At 50.2% G+C, this 22524-nt stretch overlaps 3 protein-coding genes across 3 annotated transcripts in view; all 3 read left to right on the top strand.

Moving 5' to 3' along the window:
- Positions 1 to 8379, top strand: part of LOC124479699 (histone deacetylase 5-like) — a 34647-nt gene extending 26268 nt beyond the window's left edge. Inside the window, 11 exon segments of the mRNA XM_047038561.1 lie at positions 506 to 555; positions 1153 to 1260; positions 2918 to 2973; positions 3179 to 3266; positions 3852 to 3971; positions 4385 to 4482; positions 4749 to 4867; positions 5419 to 5552; positions 6407 to 6491; positions 6581 to 6746; positions 6875 to 8379. Of these exon segments, the coding sequence (XP_046894517.1) occupies positions 506 to 555; positions 1153 to 1260; positions 2918 to 2973; positions 3179 to 3266; positions 3852 to 3971; positions 4385 to 4482; positions 4749 to 4867; positions 5419 to 5552; positions 6407 to 6491; positions 6581 to 6746; positions 6875 to 6914 (1064 nt within the window). The 3' untranslated portion in view covers positions 6915 to 8379.
- Positions 8380 to 12116: 3737 nt separating this feature from the next.
- Positions 12117 to 17576, top strand: LOC124479682 (protein LSM12 homolog A-like). The gene is made up of 5 exons (XM_047038540.1): positions 12117 to 12288; positions 14867 to 15000; positions 16561 to 16670; positions 16817 to 16943; positions 17315 to 17576. Exons 1-5 carry the CDS (start codon positions 12162 to 12164, stop codon positions 17408 to 17410), a joined length of 594 nt encoding a protein of 197 aa, XP_046894496.1. The 5' UTR covers positions 12117 to 12161; the 3' UTR covers positions 17411 to 17576.
- A 1425-nt stretch (positions 17577 to 19001) lies between these two features.
- On the top strand, positions 19002 to 22243 carry LOC124479520 (slit homolog 1 protein-like). Its single transcript, XM_047038285.1, has 3 exons — positions 19002 to 20560; positions 20891 to 21316; positions 21491 to 22243. The coding sequence occupies exons 2-3, from the start codon at positions 20999 to 21001 to the stop codon at positions 22241 to 22243; spliced, it is 1071 nt and encodes a 356-aa protein (XP_046894241.1). The 5' UTR covers positions 19002 to 20560; positions 20891 to 20998.
- The last annotated feature ends 281 nt before the right edge of the window (positions 22244 to 22524 follow it).

Below are 22524 nucleotides of genomic sequence, written 5' to 3'. Positions count from 1 at the left end.
CACACACACAGCCCCTCCCACACGTCCCAGTTGGGGTGAGTGCTGTGCAGAGCGTACTGCAGGGTCCCAGTGGGGGTGAGTGCTGTGCAGAGCGTACTGCAGGGCCCCATTGGGGGTGAGTGCTGTGCAGAGCGTACTGCAGGGCCCAGTGGAGACATCAGTGGAGATGTGGACAGAGTACCCAGGGCCCTGCCAGCACACGGCTCCTACCACCCCCCCCCCCCCCCCCCCCCCCCCCCACCCACCACCGTGGACACATGACCCCCAGAGAGGAGTTCAGGCTGAGGGGGCCAACTGGGCCCTGAGATGGCTGTGTAGTAGCACACCTCGATTCAGTTGTGTTCACGGAGACGTGTTCGTGATCCAAACGAAAGAAGTGGGTTCAGCTTGTGTGTGCTGGTGTTATGATTGACACGGTTGGAACGGTGACACTAGTGTGTGTGTGTGTGTGTGTCGATCGGACAGGATGAGCTGACTCGTGCCCTCTTCTGATTGGTTCCCTCAGGTCCAATCAGTCAGAAGATGTACGCGGTGCTGCCCTGTGGAGGGATAGGGGTGAGTAACGCCACCGTCCCTCTGTCCCTCTATCCTCCCACCCTCCATTCCTCTGTCCTCCCTCCCTCTGTCCTCCCTCCATCCCTCTGTCCTCCCTCCCTCCATCCCTCTGTCCTCCCTCCCTCTGTCCTCCCTCCCTCCATCCCTCTGTCCTCCCTCCATCCCTCTGTCCTCCCTCCCTCCATCCCTCTGTCCTCCCTCCCTCCATCCCTCTGTCCTCCCTCCATCCCTCTGTCCTCCCTCCCTCCATCCCTCTGTCCTCCCTCCCCCCATCCCTCTGTCCTCCCTCCCCCCATCCCTCTGTCCTCCCTCCTTCCATCCCTCTGTCCTCCATCCCTCCCTCCATCTGTCATCCCTCCATCCATCTGTCCTCCCTCCATCCCTCCATCTGTCATCCATCCATCTGTCCTCCCTCCATCCCTCCCTCCATCTGTCATCCATCCATCTGTCCTCCCTCCATCTGTCCTCCCTCCACCATTCCCTCTATCCTTCCTCCATCCCTTATCCCTCCATCCCACCTTGCTCCACCCACCCCCCCCCCCCCCACCCCCCGAGCTGGGTACCTGAGCTGAGCCGCTGTGCTGTGGTTCCCTGCAGGTGGACAGTGACACGGTGTGGAACGAGATGCACTCGTCCGGGGCCGTGAGGATGGCGGTGGGCTGCGTCATCGAGCTGGCCTTCAAAGTGGCTGCAGGGGAACTGAAGGTTAGCACGCACACCCTCTCCCTCCTCCTGGTACACACACCCACTTACTCCACCTCTGGGTTCACGAGCAGGAGAAACACAAATGTTGTGTCTCCTTTCTTATTCGCTGGCTGTTCGTCATGTTGTTATCCTGACGGTGCTCTCTCTCCCTCACTCCCTCTCTCTCTCTCTCTTCTGTCCCTCTCTCCCTCACTCCCTCTCTCTCTCTCTCTTCTGTCCCTCTCCTTCACTCCCTCCCTCTCTCTCTCTTCTGTCCCTCACCTTCACTCCCTCCCTCTCTCTGCTGTCCCTCTCTCCTTCACTCCCTCTCTCTTCTGTCCCTCTCTCCTTCACTCCCTCCCTCCCTCTCTTCTGTCCCTCTCTCCTTCACTCCCTCCCTCTCTCTCTTCTGTCCCTCTCCTTCACTCCCTCCCTCTCTCTCTGCTGTCCCTCTCTCCTTCACTCCCTCTCTCTTCTGTCCCTCTCTCCTTCACTCCCTCCCTCCCTCTCTTCTGTCCCTCTCTCCTTCACTCCCTCCCTCTCTCTCTTCTGTCCCTCTCCTTCACTCCCTCCATCTCTCTCTCTTCTGTCCCTCACCTTCACTCCCTCCCTCTCTCTGCTGTCCCTCTCTCCTTCACTCCCTCTCTCTTCTGTCCCTCTCTCCTTCACTCCCTCCCTCTCTCTCTTCTGTCCCTCTCCTTCACTCCCTCCCTCTCTCTCTCTTCTGTCCCTCACCTTCACTCCCTCCCTCTCTCTGCTGTCCCTCTCTCCTTCACTCCCTCTCTCTTCTGTCCCTCTCTCCTTCACTCCCTCCCTCTCTCTCTTCTGTCCCTCTCCTTCACTCCCTCCCTCTCTCTCTCTTCTGTCCCTCACCTTCACTCCCTCCCTCTCTCTGCTGTCCCTCTCTCCTTCACTCCCTCTCTCTTCTGTCCCTCTCTCCTTCACTCCCTCCCTCCCTCTCTTCTGTCCCTCTCTCCTTCACTCCCTCCCTCTCTCTCTTCTGTCCCTCTCCTTCACTCCCTCCCTCTTTCTCTCTTCTGTCCCTCTCTCCTTCACTCCCTCCCTCTCTCTGCTGTCCCTCTCTCCTTCACTCCCTCTCTCTTCTGTCCCTCTCCTTCACTCCCTCCCTCTCTCTCTTCTGTCCCTCTCTCCTTCACTCCCTCCCTCTCTCTCTTCTGTCCCTCTCCTTCACTCCCTCCCTCTCTCTCTCTTCTGTCCCTCACCTTCACTCCCTCCCTCTCTCTGCTGTCCCTCTCTCCTTCACTCCCTCTCTCTTCTGTCCCTCACCTTCACTCCCTCCCTCTCTCTCTTCTGTCCCTCTCTCCTTCACTCCCTCCCTCCCTCTCTTCTGTCCCTCTCTCCTTCACTCCCTCTCTCTCTCTCTCTTCTGTCCCTCACCTTCACTCCCTCCTCTCTCTCTTCTGTCCCTCTCCTTCACTCCCTCTCTCTTCTGTCCCTCTCTCCTTCACTCCCTCCCTCTCTCTCTTCTGTCCCTCTCTCCTTCACTCCCTCCCTCTCTCTCTTCTGTCCCTCTCCTTCACTCCCTCCCTCCCTCTCTTCTGTCCCTCTCTCCTTCACTCCCTCCCTCTCTCTCTTCTGTCCCTCTCCTTCACTCCCTCCCTCTCTCTCTTCTGTCCCTCTCTCCTTCACTCCCTCTCTCCTCCTCTCTCTGATCCAGAATGGCTTCGCTGTGGTTCGTCCACCGGGCCACCATGCTGAGGAGTCCACGGCCATGTGAGTAGAGAGGGGATGAAGGAGGGGAAGAGAGGACAGGAGAGGAGGAGAGAGGAGAGAGAAGGGAGGAGGAGAGGAGAGAGAGGGGAGAGTAGGGAAGAGGAAGGAGAAGAAGAGAGGGAGGTTCTGGGATGCAGGCCTGTGATGTGTTTGATGTGTGTTCATTGGCGTCTCTGAGGGATGCCTGGTGTTTGTGCTTGTGCAGGGGCTTCTGTTTCTTCAACTCCGTGGCCGTCACTGCCAAGCTGCTGCAGCAGAAGCTGGGCGTGGGGAAGATCCTCATCGTGGACTGGGTAAGGAGGGCTCCACGCGGGGTTAGATCCTCATGGTGGACTGGGTAAGGAGGGCTCCACACGGGGTTAGATCCTCATGGTGGACTGGGTAAGGAGGGCTCCACACGGGGCTAACACTTAACCGTCTCACGCCTCAAGAACCCAATCACTTTGAGTTAGTTCAGAAGATCCCTCCACCCCACCATCTATCATCTTGCCTCCCTCCATCCTCCCTCCATCCTGCCTCCCTCCATCCTGCCTCCCTCCATCCTGCCTCCCTCCATTCTGCCTCCCTCCATCCTGCCTCCCTCCATCCATTCCTCCCTCCATCCATTCCTCCCTCCATCCTGCCTCCCTCCATCCTGCCTCGCTCCATCCTGCCTCCCTCCATCCCTCCCTCCCTCATTCTCTTCATCCATCACACTATCCCTCCATTAATTAATCCCTCCACTCCTCCATCCCTCCATCCGTCCCTCCCTCCCTCCATTTAGACAACTAGTCTTATGTCTTAGGAACTGGATCACTTTGACTTATTGTTATGTGTTGTTGTTGTTGTGATGTTAGAATCCTACTCTGATGTACTGCTCTCTGTCTTCACCCCTCCAGGACATTCACCATGGCAATGGGACACAGCAGGCCTTCTATAACGACCCCAACGTGCTTTACATATCCCTGCATCGCTACGACGACGGGAACTTCTTCCCTGGCAGTGGAGCACCTGAGGAGGTCTGTCTGCCTGTCTGTCTGTCTTCCTGTCTGCCTGTCTGTCTGTCTCCCTGTCTGCCTGTCTGTCTTCCTGTCTCTCTTCCTGTCTGCCTGTCTCTCTTCCTGTCTGTCTGCCTGTCTCTCTTCCTGTCTGTCTGCCTGTATCTCTTCATGTCTGTCTGCCTGTCTGTCTTCCTGTCTGCCTGTCTCTCTTCCTGTCTGCCTGTCTCTCTTCCTGTCTGTCTGCCTGTCTGTCTCTCTTCCTGTCTGCCTGTCTGTCTGCCTGTCTGCCTGCCTGTCTCTATTCCTGTCTTTCTGTCTCTCTGCCTGTCCTTCTGTCTGTCTGTCAAAGTTCATACCCAAAGCATGAACCTGAATGCTCATGTGCCAGCAGTCAGACATGACTGAGTGTGTTCCTGTGTCCTGGTGTCCAGGTGGGTGCCGGTCCTGGCATGGGCTTTAACGTCAACATCTCCTGGACAGGAGGGGTGGACCCTCCCATGGGCGACGCAGAGTACCTCACTGCATTCAGGTAAACAGGCTCCAAGTCAACTCCCAAAGCCTTCAACATCTACACAGGCTGACTCTGCTCCAGGGGCAAAGGCTGCATTATGTATCAAAACCAGTCTGTTTCCCCCCTGTTTTTAAGTGAGAAAATCATATTTATCGGCCTCTTCTTCGTTGATAAAAAATAAAAACCGTCCCTTTCACGTTTGAAAACCAAACCTGCGCTCCCATGCAGCGTCAAGACTCTGCCATGTGTAGATCTTTTCAAACCCGAATCTTCCCTTACCCCAGGACGGTGGTGATGCCCATAGCCAACGAGTTCTCCCCCGATGTGGTCCTAGTGTCCGCCGGGTTCGATGCCGTGGAGGGACACCAGTCTCCGCTGGGCGGATACAACGTCACTGCCAAGTGTGAGTGGAACCTTCCGGAACTTTCTGGTTCTCTCTGGTCATAAACGGCCTGTTTTCACACCGATCGGTTTCTTCTTCACCTTTTTACTTTGCGGCTGTGTGTCTAACCCACACCCCATCTGTGTTACGCTACTGCCCCCCCCTGGAGTATGGTAGCGCTACACTACTGTCAATGGAAGGATTCATTGAAAAGTATAGGTCGTTTTTTATCGTTGGCCCAAAAGTGACATGTTCATGGGCCGGTTTTCATAGAGTTTTCGAGTTGAACTGTAACACACATTTTACATTTAGTCATTTAGCAGACACTCTTATCCAGAGTGACTTACATTAAGTACAGGGACATTCCCCTGAGGCAAGTAGGTTGAAGTGCCTTGCCCAAGAATACACCGTCATTTTGCACAGCCAGGAATCGAACCAGCAACCTTCTGATTACTAGCCCGATTCCCTAACCGCTCAGCCACCCGACTCCGTACACACATGACCTGCTGTTGATCTCGCCGGCGATCAATGGCCCTATCGAACGGCTGTATTGACCGTCTCCTCCCGCCCAGGTTTCGGTCACCTGACCAAGCAGCTGATGAAGCTGGCGGGCGGGCGCGTGGTGCTGGCCCTGGAGGGGGGTCACGACCTCACCGCCATCTGCGACGCGTCCGAGTCGTGCGTGGCCGCGCTGCTGGGTGACGAGGTACGGCGGCGATGCTCTCACAGTCACTGGTGCATGCTGGGAAGGGTCTCATCACGCCACACTATCATTATTCATTCATATAATTTTTTGTTCTTTTCAGTTTAATAGTATTAGTATTATTTTATATTTAAATGTTTAAATAAGTTCTCTTACACACGTGGGGTGTGTATATTAAATTGTATTTAAATACAATTTAAATACATTTTTATCATTACATTTATATTATACTATGTAACTGTCCTACACAGCCCTCTCTAGGGTCGTAACACACCCCACTCCTGGGTCATAACACACCCCTCTCTAGGGTCATAACACAACCCACTCTAGGGTCATAACACAACCCTCTCTAGGGTCATAACACACCCCTCTCTAGGGTCATAACACAACCCACTCTAGGGTCATAACACACCCCTCTCTAGGGTCATAACACACCCCTCTCTAGGGTCATAACACACCCCTCTCTAGGGTCATAACACACCCCACTCTAGGGTCATAACACACCCCTTTCTAGGGTCGTAACACACCCCTCTCTAGGGTCATAACACACCCCACTCTAGGGTCATAACACACCCCACTCTAGGGTCATAACACACCCCTCTCTAGGGTCATAACACACCCCTCTCTAGGGTCATAACACACCCCTCTCTAGGGTCATAACACACCCCTCTCTAGGGTCATAACACAACCCACTCTAGGGTCATAACACACCCCTCTCTAGGGTCATAAGACACCCCTCTCTAGGGTCATAACACACCCCTCTCTAGGGTCATAACACACCCCTCTCTAGGGTCATAACACACCCCTCTCTAGGGTCATAACACACCCCTGTCCCCCCCCTCCTCTGGTTCCTTCAGCTGGACCCAGTACCCCCGGCTGTTCTGCAGCAGAAGCCCTGTCCCAAAGCCTCCACCTCTCTGGAGAGGGTTATAGAGATCCAGAGTGAGTCACTCACACACACACTGACACACACACGCTGTACTCCAGTAGAGGCAGCATGGGTGTTGATGTCCTCCTCCCCTCTGGTCCAGGTAAACACTGGGGCTGTGTCCAGAGATTGGCCCCCACCGTGGGCCAGTCCCTACTGGACGCCCAGCGGAGGGAGAAGGACGAGGCTGACACCGTCACCGCCATGGCCTCCCTCACCGTGGATACGGAACAGCCGGCCGCCGACAGCGTTACCACGGAGACCAGCAGGTAGGGGAGGGGCCAGGCCAGGATATAACTCCGTCCGTCGAAAACAAACACAGTTTCGCACTCTGGGCCGTCGGGACGTGATGTCACGGAGGGTAATGATGTCATTTCCTGTTTACCCATTCCTACAGGTCCACCGAGGAGCCAATGGAGGAGGAGCCTGTGTTGTAGGATGCAAGCGACAACAGCCGGGAGAAACTTTGGTCTCTCCTCCACCTCCGGCACAAAGTCTCCTACAGTCACCTCTCCTCTTCCCAGCCCTCGTCCTCTCCACCCTTCATTTCCCTCCGTTTCTCCGGGCTGGATGAACGACAGCCTGTGGGTGGTGAGTGTGCGGGCGCGCGTGTGTGTGTGGAGGGACAGAGGACAGAACACACACCCAGTCCTCCGGGGTCCAACTCTCTGGCGCACGTTTGTGATTGGCCGAGGGGCGGACACGCCGTCGAGAGGCGAGACCCGTTCGGACGAACGCGTCTTTTCGTCTCCTTCATCTTTTCTTTTTTTTTTGTATTCCTCGGAAACCGAGCGGCGGAGCGGATTTGTACATTTGTACATTTTCTCGTGACACTTTGTACTTTTCAGGACGCAAACTCAAGAAAAGCCATCAAGCAGCAAAAAGATTTTTGAAACAAAACACCAGAGCTCCCTCACGCACTTCCTCATAGACCGTGTGGGACAGGCCGTCCCCTGCAGGGGGTTAGGGCTGGGTTTATATCTACAGATCGGCGCTCTCGTCGTCGGGAGCGCCCCCTATTGTTCCTTTACTGTGTCTTGCATTTCGGTATTTCTACGTGTCTGTTTAAAATAATATGTAAAAGGAAGCACACAAACATATATGTATATGATATATGTTTAACGTATATATGTGGCTTTATGTGTGTGCTATATACACATATTTTGCATAAATATATAGATATATATATATGCAAATATATATATATGTATGTTTATACTGTATATTCCTTTGGCTGTGGGGGCAGGAGATTGCAGTGGTTGATATTGGAGGCGGGGCTGGGAATTGTGCCGGAGTTGACGAGAGCGGATCTCTCCACCAGTACTCAAGCCATGTCTCCATCTGGAACCCTCCGCTCCTCAGTGGACGCGGGACAGGGCGACCGAGAGGGCTCCGTTTAGCCGCCGGCGCTTTTCACCCCGTCTGTCAAACGCGGCTCGCGGTGGCCCCCGTGGACGAGGGAGAACTGTGTTGACAGAGGGCTGGGACTGGGTGTTCCTGCGGGCCGCGTGGTCTCTCTGTCTGTCTTACCCGGGGACCGGGGGAGCACAGCGGGGGAAGCTACGAGCGGCAGTCGCAGGGCTGGAGGAAGACGTTTGGATTGGAAGAACTCGGTGCCTTTTATATATATCTACGAAAACCCCCAAATGAATTCACGACCACCCTACAAGGACGCAGACATCAGACGAACCAACGCACTCGTTATCCTTACGTTTGTTTCTTTGAAAATGCCTTAATTTTCTCCCGAGCACGCGCTGTTTTAGCCATCTACAGCGGAAGCACGTGCTTCCACACCTTCTACTGTGTGTCTCTCACTCACTCTCTCTCTCTCTCTCGTCATGTTCTGCTTCCTTCCTGTCTGAACGCGTGGTCACACGTCCAGAGGTCTGAAACTCACCCGTCTGGAGTCCCTGCAGCCCGCGTCCCTCATCCATCCCAGGCACATTGCAGCCGTTTGCGGGATTGAGACCGATTTTTTTTTGGGGGGGGGGGGGAAACGCTACGAAGACCAACTACTTTTATTGCTATGTCACACGCTGTCGTCTGTATATACTGTTTCCTGTTCAGCCACGCGTCCTTCTACTCTGCCGTTCTCCATTGATTGCCGGAGGACAGACTGAAAAAGGTCAAAGGTCACTTTTTGAAATGAGCTTTTTTCTTTTTTTTTTATCAAAAAAATATACAAAAACAGAATAATATATATATATATGAATACTTAAATATTACAGTGTTAATCCAATCAAATTGGATTTGAATATTATATTTGAGAGAAGAAAAAGGTTTCAAGTAAAAGGCGCCTAACTAAGCACATTGTGGTCCTTTTTTTCCACTTGACATCTTGATACGTCTCGTTTTCTCGCCTGCCCCAACAGGTGACGGTGTGTTGATTTCCGGTGAGCGGGCGGATTTGATGTCGTTTTTTTTCGTTGTAACTGTCAGTCAAGACTCGCTCGGTGACTGTGGAGGTTAAAGGGGCGGGTAAACGTGACACAGCCAGAAAAGAGCACCACTTTAGACACTGCAATACCCCAACAAGCCACGGCTGGACGCCTCGTCTTCAGTCGACACGCTCGGTGAGAGGTCGCTAAACTGACCCGCCTCCGACTCGCCCTGATTGGTCAGCATTGATGACACTCATGAAACGTCTGTGACGTGGCTCTCTGAGGTCGTTTCCGTTGACACCCGTGAAGCACAAGGTGTTATTCACAGACCGTACAAGGTAACCTTGTGCAGGACACTAATTACGTTTCATTCACGAGTATAGAACGCCAGATCGTGGCGCATCATCAAAGTCTGCCTGGCATGTTGGCCTCTGTTCAATCTCAAGCAATACAGACGTAGACTGACTGAGTCTCTGGCATCTTACTACTGTGTTTGTGTCTGACAAGCGTCGACAGTAACAACACTGTCGCTGTCCCGTCTCCTAGCCGGCTATCTGTCCTCCTTCCCCAGGCCCTTACGATCCCCAACGTCACAAGACTGTAAATGGCACTTTCACTACATACTTGTAAAGGCAAAGGTGCGTTTGAGAAGGATACATTGCTTCACGTCCCCTCGAATTCTTACGAAAAAAAACACTATCTTATTCGAACCCCCTTCATGCGATCCGCTGATGTACCAACAGTTGTTTGGCCGTTTATTTGTGTTGGTTTCCAGTGGAGAAGTCTTTCCCCAGTCAGAAGCACAGAACCTGGTGAGGTAACCACCTCAGAAAAGACACTGTATTTGGCTGTTTCACAGAACTTTGTTTTTACTTAAATGAACTGAGCCAAATTCATTGTCGTCTCGTGGAGTGGGGGGGGAGGGGGGGGGGGGGGGGGGGGGGACTGTTCTGGCATGTTCCATACTGTACACAGAGAGGGTTCTCCTTTGCTCGTGCGGGTGTTTTGTGTCTCTGTGTCTGAGTGGAGCATTCACTACAGGGACTTTTGTGACCTTGTTTCGTTCTGTCACTGACCGTGTGGTTCGTGCTCATAGTCGTGTCTCTCCACTGTGTATGAATGGCATGGTGTGGGCTCTAATGGTTACTGACTGTCATGTGTCTGGTGCCATGGTTACTGACTGTCATGTGTCTGGTGCCATGGTTACTGACTGTCATGTGTCTGGTGCCGTGGGTTTGGCAGAATTCTGCTATTTTTTGATTGATTGATTGATTGATTGATCAGGCTCTGATCTACAGTCCGCCTGGCAGGTTATAGAATGGTGCGAGGGTCACTAGGGGTCACATCGGTTTCTTGGGGTGATGTTGGGTGGCAACACAAAAAAAAGACTAAAAGATGGCGACTACTTTTAGTAAAGGAATGTTTTTGGATCAGTTGCCTGTGATACAACTGATACGAGTGGCAACCATTCTAATAGGGCCTTGCAGAATTCTTTTTGTTATTGTATTCAACAGATACTGGAATACATCCAGGTGTGTGAGTGTGTGTGTGTGTGTGTGTGCGGGTGTGTGTGTGTGTGTGTGTGTGCGTGTGTGTGCGTGTGTGCGTGCTTGCGTGTGTGTGTGTGTGTCTAAAGGATATTGACTTATTCACCATTGAAGATATAGCTTTATTGTTGCTGCCACACACTATTTTGCTATTCAGTAAATAATGTATATTTATTGATATTTCATACGTTGTGTATATGTAGTGACCTATGATCGTCGAGGTTCAAAGAGTAATTGTATATTTTTTTGACGTTGGAAAGAGAAGTATGTCTCTTAACATTGTGTCTCCTCCACTGAACTGTGGTTTTAATCTTCACTTTCTGTGGCTGGATGTTTGAATATATGTGACCGTCTTTTACCTTATATTTTGAATATATTCTTTCTCTCTCTTCTGGTCATAATTAAATGCAGACATTATGAATTGATCAAAGCACATTCCTTAATTTCATGTGTTCTTCTTTCAAATGCTTTCCTCTTGCGACAATACAAATGTTTATACTAATTGCTACTCACGTGTATATAAATGCATATATGTGTACACATGTGCAATACACGCTATTTGAGCAATCTATTACTGTGACTATTATTGATGATAATCGCTGTCCCTTTGAATTATCTATTTTCTTTATTTCTTTTCATGAATTGCATTGTGCACAATTCCACTCAGTGGGTAATAGTGCTAGTGCAGTAAGGATCTTAAAAGGGAATCTTCAGTCTAATAATTACTGTTTTATTTCAGGTTTTGTGTACATTTAAAAAAAATATATATATCCCTTTTTTATCTCATTGTAATGTTGTGACATGCACCTATTTTTTCTTTCTCTTGTTTTTTTTGTTGTTTTTTTAAGTGGGCCTGTTGTTTAAATTGTCTGAAACTCAATAAAGCGATTCACTGCTCCAGTACAAAGAGACGCTACAGAGCGACGGTGTGAATCTTTCCCAGTGTTGCTTGGAAGCTGCGTGCACGAAACTAAAGAACGGCTTTAGAAGATATAAATACAGATATGCCTCTCTCCATGAACAGATGTTGGAGTTGTGGAAGTGGCTTTGGTGGAGCTCAACCCCAAATTTAGGATGAAGGAAGTCCCACCAAGTCAGATGCTGCAAACATAGCAGAAGAGTTCAGAGGTTAGACGTTCTCCCTGTGTAATTATGGTCATCATAATCACTTTAAGCCAAACAAACAAACATTTGGTGCGTTTGACGTTTTGTAAGTAGACTACTTATTTTAAAATATGTGTTGCATAACATCACACAAAACATGATGTTTGTTCAACTGTTGAAAACGCATTTAGCGTAAAATGAGTGAACTGGTCCAAAGGTGGCTGCAGTAACTCTAGTCAGAAGGCCTAACGGTTGTCAAACTAGCTGATTGAAAACTCAAATTGTTTAAAATGCATGAATCGCCAAGTAAAGCTATGTTTTCACAAATGTACCCTAGAATAACTAGTCTACTGTAACAGGGTTGTCCTCCCTTGGATTAGCAAGGTTAACAGGACATAACCTTATTATGACCTCAAATCACAAAGCCACATTAATATCTTTAAGGGAACATGCCAACATCTCCAAATACAGGCCTTCCTAATCATATTATTTTCTTTCAAATGAATGTTACTGTATTTTGTTATTTGACACATTTCCAGGATTGTTCCCGTTCTTTCGTGTGACACACCCATCAATATCATACGTTGTTGGCAGTGACGCCTCAGCGTGATTTGTACGTGAACCGAGCGCTCCGGGTTTCCTGGCGGAGAAGATGGCGGCTCCAGGACCGGGGGAGTATTTTAGTGTCGGGAGTCAAGTCTCCTGCCTCACCTGCTTGGGACAGCAACTTCAAGGAGAGGTCGTTGCCTTTGACTACCAGTCCAAGATGTTGACTTTGAGTATCCTTTTCACGTTTTGCGTTGGCAGCGAGTCGGTGGTCTCCAAGGCGGCAAGGGGCCTTGGGGTAACTGGTCACTCCTGCCAAATTGAGATCCACACAAGTGTTGTTAGCTAGCTAGCCAGCTAGCTTGAGCACACTTGCTAGTTAGCTTGTAAGATGGTTAATGATTGGTTCGTAAAATGTGTTGATATATGTCCTAACTTGTTCAAGAAATAAACACTTCGGCTGAACCTTTCTTACAAATATTTTTCAACTGACTTGTCTTGGCAAGAGTTAGCCTAGTTATCTGACGAGTTTGCTGGCAAGTTGACTGTATGGCTGGATTAGCTCTCTTGCTATACCATGATGCTAGCCTGCCCAATGTAAAGCTATTATAATAAGTGGACGGCATGTCAAGGAGCTGTTCCGTTGAAGCTAGCAGTAGCTAAAGTTAGCTGGCCAGCGAGTTAACACTCCTCTATGGATCACTATCTGGCAGCTTTAAGGGGCGTTATGCCCGGCAAATTAGCTTGCAGCAAGGAAACATGGGGATTCCTTTTGACTTCCTTATAGCTACTGTAAACATACTGTGTTTCTAAACTTCAGAACCTAGCTATCTAGGTTAACCAGCATACGCAATTAATGTAGGTATTGCGATAGCTTGGATGCCGTTTAAACACCTAGCTAACTAGCTAGCTTAGCTTTTGCTAACTCAAATTTCCTCACGTTGTACCGATGTAGCTACATTGTAATGATAGATGGCTATTGCGAGGCCACATAGCATTGTCTATAAATGTGACATTGAAAGCCGGTGCAAACTGTAGCCTGATGACTGACAAACGGGAATGTGACCTCTTTCTCTACTTGAATACGGGTAGGCCAGAGGCTTCGAGATTCAGCTAACATAGTTAGACTAGCTCTAGCTAACTAGCTAGACAGGTCAGGGCTGTTCGTGTTAGTCAGCTATCCCCAAACCCCTTGGACTTATTGTTTCGTTTCTTGGATGTTGAGGTATGTGTTCTGAATGTCAGGCACATTTCTAACTGGTTTCAGGTCTTTCTACTTGATGTCTGTATTTCCACATCTTCTCCTGTCCACAGGGAGACCTTGGTGGGCTTGTAATAAGTAATGGTCAAGGAACAAACCTCTAGCGTTAACTATTATACAAGTATATACCATGTTACATTCACAACAGCAGCTGTTGCTGGACCAAACCAACCACATCACAGTTCATATTTAAGCGCTGGTTACAGTTATCAGCCTAACTGTGTTTGTTTCATCTTGAATACGTTGTGACCTCGTTCAGTTAGAACGGAGTTCATTCCTAAGAGGTCCGAAAACCCATCTATTGGTTCCTGTCTCGCTGTTGAGTCATGTGACGTTGGTCGGGAAAGACGGAGAGGTCGCTGTGATGTCACGCGGTCCGTCGCCTGACTTGTTAGGTCGCCTGGCTTGAAACTGGGCTTTCCTCTACTGGCTGAAGTCTCTGCAGTTTGCTGGATCTCTCGATGAACCCTGAGGTGTCTACCGTGTGGGGTGTTCTTCTGAGCGTCTATCGGAGCAACGTTTAATTGTGGCCCTCAGGATGAAAAGGTCTCATGAAGGAACGTGCGTCACATGGCTAGGAAGCATTTATCACCAGGACCAATTGACAGGCTCGCTCAGTCCGACGGTTCGCCTTGAAACCTTGGGTCATTGCTTTGGCCTTCGCTTTGCTCAAAGCATTGCTCGTGTCTAAAGCAGTCGTCGTTTCGTAGGGCCGCAGTGTCTTGGAGTGCTGCGGTCCTGTGGCGGTGGAACGAGGCTGGTGCCCCGTCGTGATCCTTCAGTGTTCGGGGTCGTCCCATCCAAAGCGGACCCACTTCCTTCTCAGGCTTTGACCTCCTCGGTGGATGAGCCTGGCCGTAGAGCAGGCCCGTGGCATGCATGTCACGAACCCCAATGCCCTTGTCTGACATCCTGTGGTTGACAAGTTGGCTAAGCCTGCATCATCTTCTGTTGAACGCACTCTCCCCTGTAGTCGGTTGCAGGCTCACGGCGGATGGCTCGGCCCCAACTGGTTTGTGTATACAAAACACCTTGGGCGCTCACGCATGGCCGGAATAATTGCTCCCTTGTTCCATTCTCTCCCTGTGGCTGGATTGCTGCTTCCCCCCCTGTCTGTCACTACTTGTGTCCGTCCCACCCCTCACCCCACTGGGACACAACTGTTGTTCCTCTCGCATTTTCCCTGGACCCATCTCCATGGTGACCGCCAAGCACATTCCCAGGGTGTCCCCGGGAGCGTCTGATAGGCTGGCCTTGGGTTGGAGAGGCGGAGCCAGAGGGACGGGAAAGTGGGTGCCTCACCAGGGGATCTCCGGCGTTCTAGAACCCCCCTCCCTTCCTTCCTTCGGGACTTCTAGAACACGAGACGGAGCCAAGAACCCTCCTCTTCTGACAGGCCAAGACCAGCTTGGCAGCCTAGCGTCGATAGCATACTGAAATCTTTGTTCTCTTTGCCTGGTCTAGTAAGGCCCAACCAGCTATGCACACCCTGTGTGTGTGTGTGTGTATTGCTGTATTCTCCTTGACCCCACCCCCCCCCCCCCCTGCAGAATGCGACCCCTCCAGTGGCAAAGCGAACCTGAGTGACGTGGTCCTGGTCAACCTAGCTTATGTTTCTGAGGTCGACATCATCGACGACCGCGCCGAGACCCCTCCTCCACTAGCTTCTCTCAACGTCGGCAAGGTAAGGCTGCCGTCTGTGACGCGCACACACTCACTCACACACACACACACTCACACTGTCACGCACACACACACACACACACACACACACACACACACATACAGCAGTTTCAGCGTTTCTTCTGGTTCTATGCGGTTAGTATAATGTATGGGGGCTCATTCCTTTTGTACCATGTGTGTAACCTGAAGCAGATGATGGAATGCCTACAGCTTTCCCCCCCCATGGGCAAGGGAACTGCATGTCAAGTTCGTTCCTCACAGAAGAAGAAGCCTCAATTAATAACCTGTTTTATATGAACGGTGTCAACCAAAAACGGCCCCCTGAACGATTTTGTTTCGGTCTGAATACGAAGAATATGAACTCGAGCTCAGCAGGCCTTTTCTTTCAAGAGTTTTAGTGAGACGTCATTGTGCCGTCATCCTCTCTCCTGTCTCACGTCACTGTCTCTTTCTCTGTCCCGCCTGTCTCACGTCAATGTCTCTCTCTCTCTCCTGTCTCACGTCACCGTCTCTCTCTCCCTTCTCTCTCCTGTCTCACGTCACTGTCTCTCTCTCCTTCCTCTCCTGTCTCACTTCAATGTCCCTCTTTCCTGTCTCACGTCACTCTCTCTCTCCCTTCTCTCTCCTGTCTCACGTCACTGTCTCTCTCCCTTCTCTCCTGTCTCACGTCACTCTCTCTCTCTCCTGTCTCACGTCACCGTCTCTCTCTCCCTCCTCTCTCCTGTCTCACGTCACCGTCTCTCTCTCCCTTCTCTCTCCTGTCTCACGTCACTGTCTCTCTCTCCTGTCTCACTTCAATGTCCCTCTCTCCTGTCTCACGTCACTCTCTCTCTCCCTTCTCTCTCCTGTCTCACGTCACTGTCTCTCTCCCTTCTCTCCTGTCTCACGTCACTCTCTCTCTCTCCTGTCTCACGTCACCGTCTCTCTCTCCCTCCTCTCTCCTGTCTCACGTCACTGTCTCTCTCTCTCCTTCCTCTCTCCTGTCTCATGTCACTGTCTCTCTCTACTGTCTCACGTCACTGTCTCTCTCTCTCTCTCCTGTCTCACGTCACTCTCTTTCTCTCTCCCTCCTCTCTATTGTCTCACGTCACTGTCTCTCTCTCCTGTCTCACGTCACTCTCTCTCTCCCTCCTCTCTCCTGTCTCACGTCACTGTCTCTCTCCTGTCTCACGTCACTGTCTCTCTCTCTCTTGTCTCACGTCACTGTCTCTCTCCCTCCTCTCTCCTGTCTCACGTCACTGTCTCTCTCCCTTCTCTCTCCTGTCTCACGTCACTCTCTCTCTCCTGTCTCACGTCACTGTCTCTCTCTCTCCTGTCTCACGTCACTTTCTTTCTCTCTCCCTCCTCTCTCTTGTCTCACGTCACTGTCTCTCTCTCTCCTGTCTCACGTCACTCTCTCTCTCCCTCCTGTCTCACGTCACTGTCTCTCTCTCTCTCTCCTGTCTCATGTCACTGTCTCTCTCCCTCCTCTCTCCTGTGTCACGTCACTGTCTCTCTCCCTCCTCTCTCCTGTCTCACGTCACTGTCTCTCTCCCTCCTCTCTCCCGTCATGCTGGCTCAGCTTGCCAACAGAGCGCGCTCGGAAAAGGAGGACAAGCTCTCCCAGGCGTACGCCATCAGTGCGGGCGTGTCCGCAGAGGGCCAGCAGCTGTTCCAGACCATACACAAAACGTAAGGCTCCGCCCCCTCCGACGACAGTCGCACCCCGCCTTTTTACGGAAACGCGCGGCTTCGAAATTGACGCCGCCCGGCTTGGTGTTTGTGAGCGCTGTGTCCTCCTTTGACTTTGACGTGCGTGTGTGTGTGTGCGCTCGCAGCATCAAAGACTGCAAATGGCAGGAGAAGAACATCTTGGTGATGGAGGACGTGGTGATCAGCCCTCCGTACCAGGCGGACAACTGCAAGGGCAAGGAGGGCAGCGCGCTAAGTCACGTACGCAAAATAGTGAGTACATGACCCCCCCCCCCTGTTCACCCCCCAGGCTGCTGAGGGAAGGCTTAGTGACTTAGTTCATGTCGAAAAGGAGATCATAGTGGGTAGCTCACCAGATAAGGCTGAGGGCTTACCACAGTGGCCAGGGTTCAAATCCGGCCCTTGGCCTTTCGCTCCATGTCTTCCCCTCTCTCTCTCTCTCCCGACTTTTCCTGTCACACTTCACTTCAAACTGTCCAATAAATCATCAAAATGTCTAAATATTCTGTGTGTGTGTATATATATATTTATTATTTTTTCTGGAAAGTGCATTGTGTGAATTGCAAGGTTGTGATCCTAGTTGACGTGATGCTCATGTCCCCGTCCCCCCCCTCCCCGTTCAGGTGGAGAAACACTTTCGAGACGTGGAGAGTCAGAAGCTGGTTCCGCGGCAACCAGCACAGCTAACACAGAAGGACTCATCTGCTCTGTCATCATGAGCTTCAAGATCCCACCTGGGGGGGCGATGGGGGGTTCTGCTGCAGGGGGGGGGGGGGGGGGGGGGGGGGGGGTCTTGGCTATAATGGTAAATGTTCCTGTTCCTCCCCCTGTCCATCGTTAGATCAATGTCCAATCCCCCGTCCCCCAACCGTCCCCCCAGTATGACCCTCCACTACAGTCATCAAATGTCCAGAGTTTTCACCCAGATTGGAGGGGGCAATTCTAAGAATGAGCAAGTATAATTTTGACCTATTTAAACACCCCTCCGTAGGCCCTTACGATCTCTTTTCTCCTTCTCATAATCCAGATGTTCAAGGCACACTCCTCTTCCTACCATCTCACCTAAAAAGTACCTCATTTGCTAACTTTTTCTAACTTTTTTTAAATTTATTTTTATGATTTTCCTATATTTTAACCTGGATAGGAATTCAAGGAAGGGAAAATTACATTTTCTAAAATTGAAGTACTGTTTTGTTAAGAACACATTTTGATAGCTTAAAGCATAATAATCTGTTTTTGGGCTGGTGACTTTACAGAATGCAAGTACAAGAGCGTCCAAAAAGGATGCCTACCTAGTTTAACAACAACATTGGGTTGTCTTTTTCAGTGAAGAATCAAACTTTTTATAATCTCTTATTTGGCCCCAATTTCTTTACTAAGTTCACTGGTCACATTTTCTGTTCAGTCATTTGAGTATTTACCCAAGACTCATTTTGTCCCTCTAAAGACATTTTCTCAGTACTTTGTCTCGTTTATCCAACACCTCCATATTTCTATGACCAGATGTGGGGACTGACCTGGTCTGTGTCTGTCCCCTCCCCCCGTCTTCCTCTCTGGTCCGTGATTCTACAATACATGACCTCTTCCACAATGGGACCACTTCTATGAAAGTCACCTGGGTTCTAGAAGCTGGAACTATGCAGCCCTGTGTTCCGTGTGACAGGGTGGTGTTCTAAATGGGTCCAGGCTAGGTTTGTGTCCCTCCCCCCCTCGTCTGCCTACTGAGAACGGCAGGTATAATAATTGCTCTTCCCTCCGACTCAATGCATTCCTCCTTAGCCCGTTCAAGACAAAAAAAAGCGAGAGAGTGAACTTGCGTTGACCAATCCCTGTGGTCAGACGATACCCTCGCGTGTGACTACAGAATTGATCAATCAGTCGATTTATCTCATTGAGATGTTTGTATTCACTTTTGGAAGAAAACAAATGTACTTAAGCATAAGATGATCTCGCCATGTTGGAGGCTGGGGTGGGCGTGCGGCGAGGCCGTTTGGCCCCGCAGCCCCCTCCCTGGCCTCGTGTTTTAACGGCAGCCTGATTGGAGGCTCCCTTGCAAGGCCAGTGGGGTTGAGTTTGAGGGGCGCCGTTGGGCGGCGGCGACGCCAGAACACCTCGGCTGTCCACCGCACCGCTGCCCGCGCCCAGGTTTCCTTCCCAGTATTTTATTTTTTATTTTTAAATAGTAACATGGAAATAAATTAAAAAAAAGTGGGAAAAAAAGTATTTGTACATTTGCTTGTCGTGTTTTGGCTTTTTCAAATGCTTTATGATTATTGAGTGAATTCCAGAGCATGTTTTAGAGTATGAAGGTCTTTGTGTGGTCATGGTTTTAATCATAATGTAAAATGTTCATTTTCAAAAAGTTTATAATTAATGCAGATGAGTATCCATCAAGGAACTCCACAGAATGTACATTTGTTACGGGGCCTCCATGTTCAGCCTCTTGTCCACAACTGCTTTAACTTCAAACTGCCACTAGGTGGCAGAACACTAATGCATGATGTAGCGGAGATTGAAACCAAGGTGGTACAGCCAGGGAACTTAGTGACATGGATGATGGCCTTATTAATATTTAATATGACCTTGTTATTGAACATTTCTGAACGTGTTATGTTTATAATGGAACGAAAACTAACCCCATAGCCTGAATGAAGAGGGGTCAACTGGACTGTATGAACAACCAGGAGAGAAACATTTAATCCAAACTCAAGACACAAAAATTCATGACTTGTCATGATTATGTGTTGGGAGAGCAGGGAATATAACTGACCTTACTAACACATGACAACTCTGATCTACTTGTCAACGGTGCTTGTGGCTATGTTCATCTCTGCTATCCAGGTTCCATGCATCAACTGCTGAAGTCCAACAGAGAAATCTGAGGAATTTCGAAGTGTTCAAAATAACGGTTTAGCACAAAACTAGCTTAATTTGTCTGTCAATGGGCAATAAAGGGTTGAGTCTAGCATGTAATAGAGGCACCGCCAGGAATTTTGGACCCTATGAAAAAAGCATTTCTATAAATTTTTCAATTTTTGGGGCCCCTGTCAGTCGGGGGCCCTAAGAATCGTCCTAACTTTTCCCCCCTAAACGGCGCCCCTGAATACAGGCCTGGTCAGCACATGTCTAGGATGAGTGCTGTGTGCTGTCCGTTGGAATAACATTTCATTCATCGTTTTTGTCTCCAGTAAAATATCCCCGTGATACAAGCCCAAACCAACTGAAACATTTATTGGGTCTCAGCCAACGACGAGAGGGGATTTGCTTTGTGAGATATGGGAGGTTACTCCGTACATATCCGGTCAACATGACATTGTATGTACTCCATCAAATATTTACAACCATGGTGGTTCCAATATCAGTCTCCTGGGCCCTCTTCACTGTCCCAACAAGCAAAGGAGTCGAACACATTTTTTTTTAATGGGAATGATACGTGCTTTGCAAGTATGTGTATGTGCGTGTTGGTGAGTTAATGTTATGTTTGTATAGGGTAATAGTACAGGATGTAGACTGAGCAAAAACTGCCGCCATTCGTAGACAAGTGAATAGGCCTGCCCACTGACAGGATTTAGCCTTTATGTAAGAATGAGAATGATGGATTGACAGATGGAAGTGCTATTACGTAGCGTGGCCGATGTTGAGAATTTTCAGAGACTCTTACTTTGGCGGATGTTGGTAGACAGTCGATAAACTACTCAGAGAACGCGTGTCAAAATCCAACGTAAAATACATCCATATAGATAACAGCTGGTGAGGAAAAAACGTGGATTAGTGAAGGGTCTGGAGAGCTTGAGAGCAATAAAGAGCGCATGAGAGTTCACCAAGAGAGACGCGCAAATAGAATGCAGCATTTTACGTTTTCGCTTGAGGTAAGAACTTAACAAGAGTTGGAATAAAAGGTAGCCAATTTCGTATTTTAGGTAAATGAAATAGTTAATGTTTTATATTTTGGCATAATATACAATTCCGAATTACGCATGTTATGACCGCTTAAATGGAACAATGGACAGTGATGAGTTGAGCTCTCCTGTTGTAACTTAATTTCAATGCTATTAGATTTTTTTGTTTTTGAAATCTGTTTTTCAAGTTTTCTCCATCCAATTCGCAAAAATGTTCTGCTAAATTCGAACATTGACCCTTGTGAGGACGCATCATGGTCGTATATAGACTTTAGGTCATTAATTTATCCTTTTTTACAGATGAACAGCAGGTATTTAAAGCACATTCCGAGACCAGGGATTAGAATCAAAACGAATTCTACCACCAACAACATCTGCACTCTCCTTGATTAATCCTGCTATCTGCGTATGAACTGCACCTCGATGGGCTGGACACATTTAACCCCTGGGAATATGCTCTTCGCGGGTGTGCTGCTGGTCGCGCTGTCACGGTTGGACTGTTCTAACGCGTGCCCGCCTCAATGCCTCTGTTATGAGCACTCGGACCTGGTGGACTGCCGGGCAAGGGGGTTCTTGCGCGTGCCCCACAACCTGCCCCATGGCACGTGGCTCCTGGATTTTGGAGGCAACTTGCTGACAGATGTGAGGACGCATGCCTTTGCGGGTCTTTGGTCTCTGCGCGTCCTCGTGCTCTCAGACAGTGGCATCCAACATCTCCAGCGCCAGGTAAATACACACTGCATAAACTGTCACCATAACCTGAAACGTGTCAATGACAGTAGCTCCAAGATGAGATTAAACTTGGTCTCTAAAGCTCAACAACTGTAACAAAATTCAGTTTTTTCAGTTTTTCAGCCTGTTTTACCTCAGGTGTTCTAACCATTGCGTCTCTGCTCTCAGGCGTTCTTCTCCCTCTCCTACTTGGAGAAGCTGGACATGAGCCGCAACCTCCTCCGCCGGCTCCCTCACGACTTCTCCGACAGCCTGACCGCCCTCCGCGAGCTCCGCCTGGACCACAACACCCTGCTGCAGCTGGACCCCTCCAGCCTGGGCAGCTTGGAGAACCTGGAGAAGCTGGACCTCAGCCACAACCTGCTGGCCTCCCTGGAGCCCGGAGCCTTCAGGGGCCTCTCCCGCCTGCGCCACCTCTACCTGCAGGCCAACCGCCTGGCCTCCCTCCAGCAGGGCTCCCTGGCCATGCTCCCCAGCCTGGAGATCCTCCAGCTGGGCCAAAACAACATCTCCCACATCGACACGGAGGCCCTCACCCCCCTCCAGAGCCTGTCCGTGCTGGGCCTGGAGGGCAACGCTCTCCGCCACCTCAAGTTCAAGACCCTCCTGGGCCTGCACACGGCTGCCACCCACCTCCAGCTGGCGGGGAACCCCTGGAGCTGCGACTGCGACCTCCACCGCGTCTTCGGCAAGATCCTGAGCGTGCGCCACCTCCACGTGGACGACTACCGCAACGTGACGTGCCGCGAGCCGCCTCAGCTGGCGGTCATCACGGTCACCGTCCTGGTGACGGTGGTGGCGGCACTGGTCATGGCGGAACGCACGCAGAAGAAGAACCAGGGGAAGAGTTGGGGAGGAGAGTCGGACTCTCCTCCCCAACTCTCCTCCCCGAGGACTGAGGGCGGGCTGGCGGGGATGTGACCTGGGCAGCCCGGGGGAGCAGGACTGAGGAGGGCTGTTGGTGTCGTGGGGTTGAGCTGAGTTTGCACAAGGAAGCTTTTCAAACCATGAGACGTTGTTCCTAAAGTCTGTGCTACCTGTCTTTAAGTTGGACTTTGCATGTTGAATAACTTGTTTAGTGTTTGTTCAGTTGCTTGTTGCTGTGTCAATCAATTTAGCTGCTCCATGCCGTTTTGGCTTGATATCATATTTTGTCCATACATGTTGTACTTCAATACATATTTTGTATCAAAGGATATATT

The sequence above is a fragment of the Hypomesus transpacificus genome, chromosome 17, assembly GCF_021917145.1.
Source record: "Hypomesus transpacificus isolate Combined female chromosome 17, fHypTra1, whole genome shotgun sequence".
NCBI lineage: Eukaryota > Metazoa > Chordata > Actinopteri > Osmeriformes > Osmeridae > Hypomesus > Hypomesus transpacificus.
This window is presented reverse-complemented; position numbering and strand designations above follow the sequence as displayed.

Coding starts and splice junctions, on each gene's coding strand:
- LOC124479682 (XM_047038540.1), top strand. CDS start 12,162: ATGGCGGCTCCAGGACCGGGGGAGTATTTTAGTGTCGGGAGTCAAGTC. Junction 16,671..16,816: donor TTCCAGACCATACACAAAAC/GTAAGGCTCCGC, acceptor GTGCGCTCGCAG/CATCAAAGACTGCAAATGGC. Junction 16,944..17,314: donor TAAGTCACGTACGCAAAATA/GTGAGTACATGA, acceptor CTCCCCGTTCAG/GTGGAGAAACACTTTCGAGA.
- LOC124479520 (XM_047038285.1), top strand. CDS start 20,999: ATGAACTGCACCTCGATGGGCTGGACACATTTAACCCCTGGGAATATG. Junction 21,317..21,490: donor TCCAACATCTCCAGCGCCAG/GTAAATACACAC, acceptor CTCTGCTCTCAG/GCGTTCTTCTCCCTCTCCTA.